Here is a 16039-nt window from a genome sequence, read left to right on the forward strand (position 1 = left end):
AACACTGCATAATCCTGCACAAACAGCATGGACACCCACTGACACAGCCAGCCGGAATCAAGGGCAGGGCGCTCCTTTCCCCCCTCAGTCTGCAGTGCTGCCTGGAGCCTGAGGCACGCTGCTGCGGGAGTCAACTCTCCCCCCCCTGCCGCCCGGCTACCGCTGGCTGGGTCCCTGCCCTGGTTATTCCTTCCCTCGCCCCCCCTGTGTCTGAGCCGTGTTGTTGCTGTCTGCACAGGGCGGCAGTGAGCCTGCGCGCACGGGCTGCCTTCGCCTGGCAGAGCAGCGGCAGGACAAGCGGCAGGCAGCGCTGTGCGGGCTGCTTTGGGGCTGCAGCGGGACCAGGTGCTGGGGGGGCGGCGGCGGCGAGCCCGCAGCGACCCCAGAGCGCGGGGCAGCGCCGCGATGCGCCTTCCCCTCGGGCAGGCTCCCCACCCTCGGGCGTAGCAGCGGCTGGACCCGGCGCGGCTTCTCCTCCGTGATGTCCCCCAGGCAGCAGGGAAAGGCGACTCACTCGAGTGCTGGGGTGAAGGCCTAGTGTCTCCAGCGCCGCTCGCGCCCGCTCCCTCTCCCGCACCCCTCCGCCGGCGATGATGGCAGAAGAACAGCAACCTGATCCCCAGCAGCCGCCGCCGCCGCAGCTCCCCGGCACCCCCGCGCCAGGGGGGGCTTTGCCAGCTCTGGTGCCCGGGCTGCAAGGGACGGAAGCCAACGCGCTGCAACACAAAATCAAGAACTCCATCTGGTAAGAGCAGCAGCAGCCTCCATGGCACGCTGGCTTAGCGCTGAGCCGGAGATTTGTTCGTGCAGGCGCCGCATGTGCACTGCCAGAGCCTGGGGCTCGCTGATAGGGCCCTTGACATTGTTTTGGGGGGTTATTTTGGGGCAAATCGTTCCTCAGTGTGCACCTCTGAAACCACCCTCCCCACCCCCCGAAAATAAATGTTAAATGTTTTTTTTTTAGAGCTGCAGAAAAACAAGTTGCTTAAAATCTATAGGGATCGAAACACTTGGTGCATTTAAAAGAAAGGAGGTTGGGAGATAACTTGCACTGCATGATGGTGGTGTGTATCTGAGGGGTGGGGGATGGGGAATGGAAAATGTGTTTACTTGGCTTTGCAGAGAGAGAGAGAGACCCCCCCCCCCCACACACACACAGAGGAAGAAGCGTATTGTGAATTTCAGCCAGACGGACCATTGTCCGTAAGAATATTAATAGGCAACGCAAAACCTGTTCATCTGTAGGATTAGTTACCTCCCCTACATGTTTTTGCAGTGTTTATTCAAGATTATAAACCATTTAGGAGAGGTGGTGGTTCTGCATTTCCTGGGAAGAACGCACCTTTTGGAAATATATATAATATACCCACACCTGTGTGTATTCTATATATATTGTACTACACACATACATTTGTATCTCTTTTATTTAGAGGATACCAGCCTTTTCCCCCAGGAATTATATACAGTCAAATGTACTTAAGGCTTTGGTTGGCTATGTTTACATTCATTGTATCCAGAGATAATGGTAGTTATGGTAGGTTTGTGTTAAGATAATGGATATAGCCTCACCTATTTAAGGTATCTTAATAATTGAATATTGTTTTCTGCTTATTAATAGGCTCTTTTTGATATATGAATTCATCTCATCCCCCAATAATACAAAGTATTAATGCATCAAGGTGTGCAAATGTCATAATAAAGATTGTATCAGTGTTCCTATTATAAACCTCTATTTCCATGGGTTTGCAATTAAAATGTGATCTGGGCTAAAACTTGGCATGGTGACATTTCCAAGAATCCAATTTTTATTACAAATTTTAAACAAAATCACCTCACAGTAAACCCGCATTCTGCTGAATTTAATATTAGTTTTTAAAAACTAGTTTTAAAAAAGTTTATTGAGTTTAGTTTGTCCTCCACTCTCAAAACAAAGCAATTTTTTTATTTGAAGTATTGCAAGGGCCTGGCACCTGCAATATGTGGATTAAGCCCTTTGGGTACATTTTGAAAATTGGGAATTGCATATGTACAATAATTTTTGCCTTTTGCAGCATCCATATTATGGATGCCTAATAGCCAGTGAACTGATCCAGTGTTTATAGTGCTTCATACTATAGTTAGCTTTTATGGTATATTGAATTAATATGGATTTTAAAAGGAAGTCCAAAAATATTAAAAATATTATTAGGGGGGTTGTTATGTAGTTAAACTGATATAAAAAAACCTAAGAAATTAAAATTAAACTGTAAATCACATTATCTGTCCTTAATGCACACACACAGCCTTTTGTTTAGTTTTTGTGTGCAGTGAGGTGACTTAAGGAGACAATATTAACTGATGAATTTCCTGGATGTTCTGATTGTGTTACCTTCAGATTATTCTGATTTATAATAGGTTTTTGGGTACATATTTTATGTTTTACCCCTTCTCTTCCCATCAACATGGTATTTGGAAATCAGCTTCTCAGACAGCATGTTTACATTGCATTCAGATTAGGTATCATGTCCAAGTTGAAGACAAAATGGCTACTAAGTAAAACCTCTCCTTTAATAAGAACTTGCTTTTTAAAAAGAGACTTTGGTATTATAACATTACATTCAAAGATAGCTTGGTTCAAATACGTAACGTGTTTGAGTAAATAACTTTTCTTCACTTTCAGTACAAAAGAACTTTATTAGCTTCACCAAATGGTGATGCATAAGCTAGTACAAAGTATCTGAAACAATCAGAAGTTTCAAAAATGCCAGTACATTGTGGTTGTCTCCTCTCCCAATATGGCTTGTAGAATTAGTAGATAGTTGATTAGCCATCCTTCATATACACATGACCTTTACTTCTTGACTGTCCTTACAGCTTTTTTGACAGGTCTAAAACTTCTGCAGCTCTTCCAGACAATATCAGTACTTGCATATTATACTGTAAACATATAATATGTGAAACAACTTATTTATAATAAAATTGCACTAAATTTTCAAACCCTACTTTAAATTTTGTTTTTCTGACTGTGGAGAGCTAACATTAGAAATCCTTGTGTTCTCTTAGTACTGTACTTCTAGCAAGCAGTCTTCACCTGAACGTCTGATTTTTTTGTTTTTGTTAATATTTACTAGTGTCTTATATACTATATTAGTGCAGATTTAGTTATTCTTATTAACCAGAAATTAAGGTAGTTTTGCAAAAGAAAAGTAATATACATACAGTAGTTATATCATGCATTGGAAACTCACTTCTTCCCTGCTCCCAACCCAAGAATTAGTACTGTTTACAGTAGGTGGAGTGTACTGGCAGTTAATGTATTGTACAAGCTATTCTTGAGAATAATACTAAAATGACCAGATTCCATCTTTATGGGTAGCTTTAACTTATCACTGTTAAGAAGAGTATTTTCTCCTACATTTTTTGTTTTAGGAGGTCAGTGTTTTTTAACTCCTGAAGGATTTAACACATTAAATGAGTACCTTTCAGCATTGTCTTCACTGTTTTATCTGTCTCTCTCTCTCCACCCCCCCCCCCCCCATTTGCAAGTATAGTGGATGGACATTTTTAGTTTAAAAGATGTGTTTCTAGTATGCAAAACATATTTTCAATCAAAATAGTATAGCAGGATATAGCAGCTACTGAAATACTGGACTTGCTGATCACAAACAAGTCTGTGCCTGTCCTTCCACTGTACAGACAAATATAAATATAGTATGTGATGTAGGCCTCTTGCAGGACAATGAGTTATTCATTATCTTAGCTCATAGTTAATTTGTTCTGTTTATTAAATTAAAATGCAGTTTGAGGAAAGAAGTAACTCTTCTGTATCTAGTATCTCTTTAAAACTAAACACTGGATTAAGTTTTAGTGTTTAAGGTTCACAGCATGGTTGGCATGCAGATTGAAGACTTTCAAAAGTATTTAGCAGCATTTTAAGTTAATATTTTTATTCGCACTTTAAGTGCCCATTGGAGGGGTAGAAATGTTTTTAAAATGATCAGGAAGCATTAGCATTACAATCATGTCTGTGTACAGGTATGTTGGATAGTTATGGCTTATTAACTCTTGCCTGATTAAAAGATTAAGGATTCTGTATTGTCTATCCACAGAATTGTTTTTTTCAGCTGACCCGCTTGAATGGGCCCAATGAAGTGTTGTCCATTTTTATTTTTTGTATCGCATATATAACTTGCTCTGACAATTGGATATGTTCTTACAGTGCTGATGAAAAGAACAGAAATTAATATTAGATTTCTTTTCCCAATGACGGATTAGAAGTCTAGACTAGAAAGAACCTGTCTTTACAGAGCCTAGACTCTCTGATTAATATCAGGGTTTGTAAATTGCCTTAGTCTTCCCTGGACATTGGGCCTCAATATGCTTATTTGCATTTCACTGTAGATTCATTAAAGCTTTTATATTAATAGCTTTTTGTCCAGACACTAAAGCCTGAGGAGGGAAAACCTTACCCTGTTTAGCTGTCTGTGCATATAGACTAATGGAATTTCAATTAATTTTTTGGAGTGAGAATATAGTATTATCAAATAAGTGTTTTATTTATATATGGAATCTGTGTACACAAACATACTGCTATGGATTTTGAGTCGACTCATAGTTCCATTAGATTGCTAGAGAATATCCTATTGGTGGAAAAAATCAGACAGTACTGGACATGCATAAAAATGATGTGGATAGAGATTAAGAAATTTGGATTGCAAACAAAGAAAAGTATTTGCTGACATTCTGGACTATGTGCAGTAAACAGTAGCCCCAATGATTTTAGGCAATTTCAACCCTCTCTTACTACCCCATTCACATGGTCCAGTTCACATCCTATAGCTAGTGGAAATTGTTTTGTTTTCTTGATCCTTATTTTGACTGTTTGGCAAAAATTATTAAATTAAATACGTGTTTACTGTTGTTGTAAATTGTCTTCTGTTGTTTACATCCGCACATGTAGTCAGGCCCTGGGTTTGCTTACCTAGCCTAGATCCTAGCAGTTCATTTTTGTCCTTAAGGCATCTGTTATGATTTGGATTTATTAATTCTGCATGAGAGGTGAAGGCTTTTTTCCCCATGTCAGACATAAAAAACGCACTGAGGACTAGTGTGGAGTTTAGAACACAAAGCATTCGCAGTCTGTCTAAGCAGCACTGGGTATGGGTTTCTGATCATAATTTTGTTCTCAGATCTGTCTTTTAGTTAGTAGTATGGTGCACTATGCCAAGACTGCATGAGCTGGGCTGCTTAGTGGCAAACTCCAATGTGTGGTAGGGCCCAGTTTAAGTCCCATTGAAGTCAGTGGGAGTTGAATTGGGCCCTTGTTCATTTTAGACTCTTGTTTTTGTTCTAAGAAACTAGGCTGGATTTTATATCAATTGTTCCTAATTTCTTGAAAGCACAGCCCCTCTTCTGGCTAGTGAAACAAGTCACACATCCCCTGCAATCACACCTCTCTTAATTAATATGTCTGGTGCTCATACATTGCAGATAACTCTTCATGCCCCGTGCTTTGGAAAACACTGGTGTGGGCCTTCATAATTTGAATCTCTCCTTTTTTGCATGCTTTGATGGGCAGTGAAATAGTTAAGTGTTGACATTTAAAAAATCACTATTGAAATGAATGGGGCAGTTCACACCTCAGAGTTATTATTTCAGACTCTCTGCAAACTCAGGCTCAAACATGTTTGACAGATTTCTTCTGCAATCATGGTGGCTAAAAACTATTGGGGGTGGGGGGAGAAATGCTGAAACTTTGGAGAACAGTTTGAGTTTGTCTGCAGGCCCTTTCACACCCAGCTACTCCTTCATGCCTCCTCAAGGAGAATCTGCCATAATTTGGGAAACATTGTTTTTTACTATATAAAAGTCCCAAAACTAAATTGTTTTAATCCAAAGGGAAAAAAATTAGTATAGATATAAACTTTATCAACAAGATACTCTTAATTTCCCCATCCACTAAACTTGGTATTTCAGTGCTGAGGGGGGTTGGTCTCTCATATTTATTGGAATTTTGTAGTCATGGTGACTTTCTGTATATTTGATTGTTAAATCTACCACCAAGTTAAATCTACCAACACAGTAGGCCAAGATTATCCCTGGTGTAAGTCAGTGGAGTTGTATTGGGGATGAATTTGGCTCAATATCTAGGTTGTATTAGTCTTGCTGTTAAGATATTGACATGCTGCTAACGACATGGGTCATCAACAGCATAGAAGCAGTACAGCTTCACAGATGCCCTGTAAATACAAGGGGCTACAGCATACATTAAAATGTATACTTGGCTAATGAGTAAGAAGACTTATCTGTTTGAGTTTTGCTTCCTAACCTGACTATTGATAAAGGTGCAGTTTTGGATTTTCAAAGGACTCTATGGAGTTAGGAGCAACGCATTAAATTTCATTGATATTCGGATACCTAACTCCCTTAGTGTCCTCCAACAATCCCAGCCAGAGTGCAGATCCTCTGCATCTGGAAGGAGACAGGTGTAACAAACAGAATACTTCAAAATGGTGACAGTGTCTGTACAGACAGTATCTGAAGACTTCCATGACTTGTAATAATGTGTGTATCTATGTATTGTTTTTGTCTGATTGAGCTCTGTGCAATGCAGCGTAGTCCGAGGCCCTTGTAATACCTAGCAACTATGGGACAAATAAAGAATTAAGTGAAAGGGATGGTCTAATGACTAGAGTAGGGGACTGGGAAGTAGGTTACTTGGGCTGTATCTACACAACAGAGGCTATGCCAGCATAGCTGTGTTGCCATAGTTGTGCTGGCATAACCCTGTAGAGTACATGCAGTCTATACCACTGGAATGGGTTTTTCCATTGGTGTAGGATCACCTTCCCATACAAAATTAGCTATGTCAATGGAAGCATTCTTCTGTCAATATAGCTATGTCTACACAGGGAGCTAGGTTGGCACAGCTGTTTTGGTCAGGGGTGTGGGTTTTTTCAGACCCTGGCAAATGTAGCTGCATCAACCTAATTTTTAAGTGTAGACCAAACCTGTAGTTATGCTCCTAACTCTATCACTGTTCCTGTAGTCCCTTGCATATGTGATCTTGAACAAGTCATGCCAATGCTTGTGCCTCAGTTTCCCTATATGTAAAATGGAGATGTTTACCCACCTTTGTAAAGTACTTTTGAGATCCTCAAATAAGAGGTACTGTAAAATTGCCAAGTGTTATTGTAGCTAACTCAGTTTTTCTTGGTTTTGTGGCTCTACTGTCATAGGCTGTGTAGGGAGACTTCCTGTCCAGAACATATTGCTGTTACTGTATACATAATGAATTGTAGACGGTGTACTTTTTAGGTCAGTGCATGCTGGCTGCAATGTGGGTCAGCCTGATCAGTCCTCTCTGGCTGGAGTTATCTGGGTGTAACTGCTTGTTCTCTCCAGATTGGGTAGGCACCATCTGCCTGTCACCCTTTTACCTTAGTTGGGTGTGGAAATGGGTGTTCCATCCTTGATCAATGAATGGAGGTAGCCTGCCCCTTGACCATGAGAGCTGGCTAGCCCCACATCTATCATGTGAAGGGGGAGGAGGTGGAGAAGGGAATACCTTCTTCCTCAGGGAGACTTCCTCCTCAGGACACCTGCTCATCTAAAATGTCTTCCCTCATTTAGCTGGTTAAGAAAGCGCTCTGCCTCTTACAATGGCAAGGAGCTGCTCTTGGCAAACTCTGCGTCCTCAACATCCCTCCCATCAACAGGTGCAGCCTGCGACTCTGTCCTTAGGGAATGGGCAAACTTAGCTGCATAAATGGCATTTGGCAGCGACTGCAAAGGTGGGGGCGGGGAGAGCGGAGTAAGGAGAAGCAACTTTTCAAAATGGGGAGTACCCACCAGGACAAGGCAGTCTCTCTAGGTCTGGGGGCATTTTTTTACAAGGTTAGAAGATAATCTGAATAAAATGAAAACTGACCTTTATGTAACCTTTGAGAGCGAGCTGAGGTTTTATAAAAGATCCTGACTTTCTGAGTATGGCAGAAATAACTTTGCAGAAGTGAGCCATTGCAAAGCTGCCTGTAGGAGAATCAGACCCAGCCTTTTTCACATTTATTTTGAAACACTGAGCTAATGAAATGTATTGAAAAATCATATTCAAATAATAAGAGATTTGGCAAAGAGCCACTACTGTTAACTTCATTTAAAATATATAGGAGAGCATTAAATTGTTGACCTCACAGCATAAACATTTGATTTCTTTTTTTCACAAACATTTCACTTTCCACCACAGGTGTTTTCTTTTTCTCTTTGTTACAGCAAGTCAGATGGTGCAACATTGTAACACAGAATACATTTCTAATTCATTTTTAATAAGCAAAGAATTGTCTGGACTGTCATCTCAGCTGATAATCTACCCTCCCCTGAGCCCTAAAGGCCAAATTCCCTGTAAACTGGTGCAATTCAATTGATTTAATTGGAGTTGCACCTGTCTGTATGCTAGTGGGAAGTTTGACCCCAAATCTTGATATACATTTTTAAAAATACTCCCAGTTTTGTTTCCAGCTGCTGTATAATTTTAATAAAAAATATACTGCTACTGGAGATTGTACTTTAATTTTAAATTCATCTGACCAGAATTGCATGGAAAGCACTGAAATATTTTTGTCGTCCTGAAAGAAGGGATTGCAGCTTCCATGACTAATGTATGTTGCTTTCTCTTCTTACCCTAATTCTGCACATTTTGCCAAACAGAAATATTTGGAATTGGGGTAGAGCTGCAAAATTCAGATCAGGATCCAAATCTGTGTTTTTTGTTCAGTCCATTCCTCGTGTTAATTAATTAATTTAAAATAGTTCTAAGAAGCTGATACAACTGTAAAATAGATAGATACAAATACATACTTTGTCTTTATAAAAAGGCACCTATTAGAATATCTCAGGGCACCTGGTGCAAAAAGTCTCACAACAGTGGCAAATTTTAGTTGACCACGTTCAGCATAAATCAAAGGAATAAATAAAAATGCAGCAGTCCTGCCATTCCTACTGAGAAAATTCTACCCCAAAGGTCAGCAGAAAGGAGCTGTTGCAGACTTACAAGGGAAGTGAAGTCTGGAGTTTTCCAGAAATACCCTGCCACCAACCTCCATACTTTTGAGTGTTGGAACTTCTTGCTCTAGTCCCTCAACAGATCTTCGTTGTGGAAGAACGTAGGGAGAGAAGCCATTTCTCAGATTCTAGGTTCCAACCCTTATAGACCTTTATTGGTTAATAGGAAAACTTTGAATTTACCTATAAGTAAATAGGAAGCTAGTTGCTAGCCATCAGATTATCAGTGAGCTTTCATTGACTACTAACAAGAGCTGCACTTTCTACCTGCTAAATCATTAAGATAGCTAAAAATTAATTCAAAGCTGTCAGATACTATTTCCATGTCATTATTTGCTATAATTGCCATAGAGATGTTATACAAGTGAAACAGGATGGGGAGGTGGTCTGTGCAGTTTCATATGGGAGGGAGGGGGTCCATGAGTAGATCTAACATATGGCCCCTGCTTTTGAGTAGTCCTATCCCTTGCTGTGAAGCATAAATTTCATTGCTGACTTTCGGAAGCTGGAGCTATTTAATTAATCAAATTGGCTAATTCTTGAATTTAATATTGCAAGAATAAACTCTGTACAAAACCAACATTTTTTTGCAGGTAGTAAAAACTTTTTGTAATTTTAACAATTCTGAATACTAAAATTCTGTTTAGTATATTCCTATCAACTGCAGAGACTTTTTCTGGATAAAAATTGTTTACATACTGTAGGTATGAAATAGGTCAGTTGCGGGTTTTCCCCTTTGTGGTCAACAGTGACGATTCATGCCAGACTGTACTGTAAGCTTGTTTCTAGTGGTAATGTGTGAAAAAAACTAGGGGGAAAAATTGGTTGAACAACCCTTTCTTTATGATGTGCATCTGTCTTTAATGGTAATGATGTTACCAGGAGGATAGTTACCTTTAAACCTATCTTCAGTTTTTCAGTATGTGTACTAAATACTTTGCTTTCAGAGTTATACAGGGATTATTTTCTTTCCTCAGTTAAGCACAGAAGTCAGTGCTTTGTTTCTCCTGTATTGGTTTGAGCCAAAATTCCCTGAACCAGCAAGAACAAAGAACTGGGAAGAAAAGCACAATCTAGGAAAGAGAATAAGATAATGGGGGTTGAAACTATAACTGAGAAATTAAATGAAAATAATTTTGAAAACATTTGACTATAAAAATCCAATATACATCTGAACTAGTTCTCTTGTACTTATTAAACTCATGCCATTTGTTACATACAATAACTGTAGAAAATTAAAGCTTGATTTCCTCCACTCTGTTATTTAAGCAAAAATGGGTTGTATTCTGTTTGATCACTGCTATTTCAGTTGGATACTATAGTACACGGCTAGTGTGCAGTCTACGTAGTTAAACTGTGGTTTTGTATAAACTTCTTACATTTCTTACACCTGTATCACTCTGAGTATCTTGCTTATTTAGTTTGCAATACTACTTTAATGCTTTTCAGATTCATTTGCACTACGATAGATGAGTCTCATCTGGATTCAGGTATCTGTACAGAGTTAAAACTATGCTTGTTGCAGTAAAATGATGTTGTGCTGGCTTCAGAAAAGGGTTAGGTGGCCATTTTGGCCTTACTGAACTTCCCATCAAGGCTTCATGTAAGTGACTGGAGCTGTTGCTTTAGGACCAGATTTTTAAAGCTACTTCGTTGCTGTAGTCAGCATTGCAATGGCTAACTGGTTTAGGAGCCTAAATCTCAATTTCAGACGGGTTGTATGCACTTTGGAATTTAGACTCCTATGTGCCTAGATCCCTTTTGAAAATGAGACTTAGGCTCCTAAATCAGGTAGGCGTTGCAGCGCTGAGCGCAACAATGCCTAAATAGCTTTAAAAATCTGGGCCTTATAACTAAGGGATATTGTTGGTACATTTGGAATGGCCCTCTAGTTGTTTGGATTGTATCCAGAATCAGAGTAAATTGGTGACACTGTGTGCCCTCTCTGAGGACATGAAATGTGGCATCCTGGCAGGTTTTATCCTGTCTTCATGTACATATGATATGATATCTTTTCTTACTGTGGAATAGCGTATTGAGGTGGTGTTTCACAATTATCTTGCCTGATAGACCTTTCAAGCCCAATTTTCCCCCTGGAGGTGTTCTTGGTTGATATTGCTGCTCGTTGTCACGATGCCTCATTTCCAAAAAGAGAAGTCTGGTTGCTAGCTAGGATTCATATCTTCACTTACAGGGGAAGTTTGAAAGTAGTTATAAACTTTATCATTATTTTTTGAACACATTCTTTTGATGGTCAGCCAGGTGGTTCAGACATGGAACAAAATATTCATTTTCAGATGAGAAATATATATGGGCCGCATCCATACTCCAGTGACTTTGTACCAGCAACATGTACAGTTGCCACTGTCAGGTTATTAAAACTTCCCTGTTAATGCAAACAGTAGCAGCACTACTGCTGCCCATCCCAGTTACATTACACTGGTTGTTTATAATGGTGAATATATATTTTTTTAAATTTAAAGCCAGCAATTGCTTAGGTACATTTGAGAGCACCACCTAGTACTACATCCGGCAGGAAGCCTGTGCTCCAGCAGCACCTGCTTTGGGTTGGCAGGAGTTTGTGCTACTGATGCAGTGGTTCCTAGCGTCTGTAACTTGTTCCTGCTGAACATCTTCCACAGCTGCTCCTTGCCCGTGTTCAAAAGTCATCTGAAAACACTACTTCAGCATTTTTTTCTGTTTTAATTTGGCAACCCCTCTGCAGACCTTCAGCTTTCCTTTTTAAAAAATTGGTATCATATTAAAATAGAGACCAAAAGCTGAATTACATTATGCAGCATTTTGGGGAGGAACACTATAGAAATAAGTAATAACTTAGTGAGGTTAAAGGCACATGAGGCCCAGAACTTGAAGTCTCTAAACTTTATCTGGGGTTAAGTGTTCTGTGGATCGGACTGTAAGCACCCTTTAAAAAAAAAATCTGCTTTGGTTATATTGTTAATGGTAATGTTGGAATGCCAACTCCCTTTTCCCAAAACAAGACAATGTTTTAGGATTCAGTGTCTGGTTCTGTTTGTTTTGAATAAATATCCCAAGCTGACTCAAAGAGCCCTGACATGTTTAATAACAAAGAAGTAAAACATTTTAAACTTTCAGTACTGTGGATGACACTGCGTGTTGCAGTTGAATAGTGATATCTTTATTAAGGAAGGTGTGTGTAAATGCATTGCCAATACTTGTATTTTAAAAATGGGGATCCCTACTACCAAGCGATAAACTTCTGATGTAAAATCTGAAAATTGCCTCTTTTCTGTCTGACAGCCTCAATGATGTTACCAGCTTTAGGATCAGCCTTGAGGCATGCCACCACTGTAAGTGTTAAGCAGTTTTATTCCAATCCCCAGAAAGGGTTACTTTACCATAGAACAGTTCTTGTTCTCCAGAGAATGCTGAAACCACGGTCAGAGAAACAGATTGCCTCACCCTCGTTGCTGTTCAGAACTCTGCTGTAATGTACTGCCAGTACCAGAAATTTAAAAAATCATGAGCCAGACCCCCCCAAAAATGAGATTGGCTCTAGCATGATGAGCCTTTTTTCACTGAAATGGTTCAAGCTACCAGTACTTGTGCAACTTTGAATAATATGATGTTTGTGGCAGGTAGTGCTAGAACTCTCACTAGAAGACTATCAGATCAGGGTCCTATTGTGCTAGACATTGGATAAATACATAGTAAGAGAGAATCCCTGCCCCAAAGAGTTTACAAGCTAGTGTAGACCATGATGGTAAGATTGTGATATGGGAGCTGGAACTGGGACTACCAAGCTCATATGGAAGCCAAACATGCATTAGAGTTGAACAGGGTTTTTGTCCCTGCTGAGCTGGGCAGGATTCACACTGGTGACTTTACAAGTGAAAGACTGTATCTCATTTGCAATGCCCTAAGGCATCTAGTCCCTGTAGGTACTAATGTTACACCTTGAGAATAAAGCTGGCTTTCTGGAAACATAACTTTACTATGGCCTTGTCCACACTACACAGTTTGTACACACTGCAATGCTCCTTCTGCCAACAAAACTCTCCTGCTTTGCCGACAAAATAAAACCACCTCGCTGAGAGGTGTAGAGTTTTTTGTGGCAAAGTCATATCAACAAAGTGTCAGTGTAGACACCGCGCTTGGTTATGTCGCTGTAAATGGCCTCCAGGAGGTGTCCCACAATGCCCATCTTGACCGCTCTGGTCAGCAGTTTGAACTCTGCTGCCCTGCACCCAGGTACACAGGCATCTGCCCCTCCCACTCTGAAGGCCCAGGAATTTTTGAAATTCCATTTCCTGTTTGCTCGGTGTGGAGTGGTCACATTGCATCTTCCCAGCTGACCATGGCAGCTCCACATGGCAAACGCTCTCCTGCTTGGAGCACACCTGAGTTGTTTGATCTGCTGGCACTGTTGGGAGAGTAGGCTGTGCAGTCCCAGCTCTGGTCTAGCCATAGGAACTTGGATACCTATGGTCAGATTTCTTGTGGCTTGTTGGATAAGGGCTACGAACAGGACCTGCATCAGTGCCATGCGAAGATAAAGGAGCTGAGGCAGGCATACCAGAAGGCAAGGGAGGCCAACCATCGCTTTGGTGCTGTGCCAAAGACCTCCTGTTTCTATAAGGAGCTGGACGCTATCCTTGGTGGTGACTCCACTGCCTCCAGCCCTGCCGATGTAGCCATAGGGCTCTTGGCGGTGGACAGTGGACTCAACCCAGAGGACAAAGTCATGGATGACGAGGTTGAGTTGGAAGACAATGCGGAGCCCATGGCAGGGTTGTCTGGTGGCGCAGCAAGTTGGGACCTCATTTCCACTCCGGAGGGGTCTAGCCAGTCCCAGCAGTTGGTCTTTGGTACGCATGATGCAGGAGAGGAGAGCCCTGGTAAGTGATCTTTTTGAGTTGCTGCTGCTCGGTTATATTCTAGAATCATAGAACTGGAAGGGACCTCGAGTGGTCATCTAGTCCAGTCCCCTGCACTCATGGCAAGACTAAGTATTATCTAGAGCATCCCTGACAGGTGTTTGTCTAACCTGCTCATAAAAATGATGGAGATTCCGCAACCTCCCTAGGCAATTTATTCCAGTGCTTAACCGCCCTGACAATTGGGAAGTTTTTCCTAGTTGCTAACCTAAACCTCCCTGGCTGCAATTTAAGCCTATTGCTCCTTGTCCCATCCTGAGAGGTTAAGAAGAACAATTTTTCTCCCTCCCCCTTGTAACAACTTTTTATGTACTTGAAACCTGTTATCATGTCCCTTCTCAGTTTTCTCTTTTCCAGACTAAACAAACCCACTTTTTTCAGTCTTCCCTCATAGATCATGTTGTCTAGTCCTTTAATAATTTTTGTTGCTCTTCTCTGGACTTTCTCCAGTTTGTCCACATCTTTCCTGAAATGTGGAGCCGAGAACTGGACATGATACTCCAGCTGAGGCCTAATCAGTGTGGAGTAGAGCGGAAGAATTATTTCTTGTGTCTTGCTTACAACACTCCTGCTAATAAATACCAGAATTATGTTGATATATTTTTTTTTTTTTTGCAACAGTGTTACACTGTTGACTCATATTTAGCTTGTGGACCACTATGACCCCCAGATCTCTTTTCTGCAGTACTCCTTCCTAGGCAGTCATTTCCAATTTTGTATGTGTGCAACTGATTGTTCCTTCCTAAGTGGAGTACTTTGCATTTACTATTTACTTCAGACCATTTCTCCAGTGGGTGAAGGGATGGAAATGTACAAGACCAGTTGTGTTTCAGTGTGCTCCACATTCCCTTGTGCAGCTAAGCACTGCGGTGGAACAATGTATTAATGCACACCGAGATTTCACAGGAATCCTCCAGAGAGATCTTTAAGAAACTTTACTGGAGGTATTCACCAATCTTCTGCTGAAGGTTCTTTGGCAGAGCTGCTTTGTTCCTTCCCCTGTTGTAGGAAACTTTCCTGCACCAATCGGCAATCACTGGTGCAGAGACCAAAGTGGCACACAGGCGAGCAGCATAGAGACCAGGTCTGAAGTCGCACATGTGCAGGAGATGCACCCTTGCATCCTTGCTTACCCTCAAGAGTGAGATATCGGCTTCATTGATCCCTGCCTGTGGAAAATGGTGACAGAATTTACAATATTGTCCCTAGTTACCTGCAGTAATCCCCTTAAAAAAAACACCTAGATCCTTTGCCCCATCTTGAGGCCCCCTACCCTGACCAAACTCCATGTTTAGGGTGTTCGCCAAGATGTGTGCTTGCCAAGGGACAGTGAGAAAGTGATATGTATGTAAAAGGAGGTGTATTTTAGTATAATGATTCAATGCTGTGTGTGAACTAACAATCATGCTTCTGTGAATTGTTTCTTGTGCTTCTGCAGATGTGGCCTTCAGGGGAATGCCCTACACGCTGGTAGAGCGCCTCCCTTAGATAAGGAAATGACCAAGGTGAATGAAGCAAGGAGGACATGTTCTGAGAGGTGCTCCAATCCTCAGAGGCCGAAAAAAGAGAACCCAGGGAATGGAGAGAGACCCTGAAGTAAAAATTTAAAATAGAAAGGCAGGACTGAAAGGAGAGCAAGGAGCACATTGTAAAGAGCCAGGAACGGATGATAAAAGTGATGGAGGAGCAAACAGACATGTTGAAGTCCCTAATCACGCTCCAGGCAGAACACATGCATGCTTGACCCTGCCCTGCAGCTGGTACAGAACTACTTTCCATGCCCTCCGTAGATTCCTTCCACACATTCCTTGCAACTTCCTGGAACGGTTTGGTCCCCTGTTTACTCCATCCCTTTGGACAGTTTCCAAAATGATTGCTGGACTTACAGCTATGACAGCCTGCACTGCCCTGCACTCTTATCTCCCTTCCCACCAAGCCTTTTGTGTGTGTTGTTAATTGGTATTTGATAAAAACGAACTCTGTTAAAAATAAGCAGTCTTTATTTGTGTCCTACACATGGTGGTTGCTGGTAGTAATACATAGTGACAATTTGATCATTTGCCGACTACAAATCCCAGTCA

The 16039-nt window shown here is 41.2% G+C and overlaps 1 protein-coding gene across 1 annotated transcript in view; it reads left to right on the forward strand.

Moving 5' to 3' along the window:
* Positions 1 to 241: 241 nt before the first annotated feature.
* RFX7 (regulatory factor X7) overlaps positions 242 to 16039 on the forward strand; it is a 107113-nt gene continuing 91315 nt past the window's right edge. The window contains exon 1 of the mRNA XM_034782888.1: positions 242 to 745. Within this exon, the coding sequence (XP_034638779.1) occupies positions 591 to 745 (155 nt within the window). The 5' untranslated portion in view covers positions 242 to 590. The remainder of the gene's footprint in view (positions 746 to 16039) is intronic.

This window comes from Trachemys scripta, chromosome 10, assembly GCF_013100865.1.
Source record: "Trachemys scripta elegans isolate TJP31775 chromosome 10, CAS_Tse_1.0, whole genome shotgun sequence".
Classification (NCBI taxonomy): domain Eukaryota; kingdom Metazoa; phylum Chordata; order Testudines; family Emydidae; genus Trachemys; species Trachemys scripta.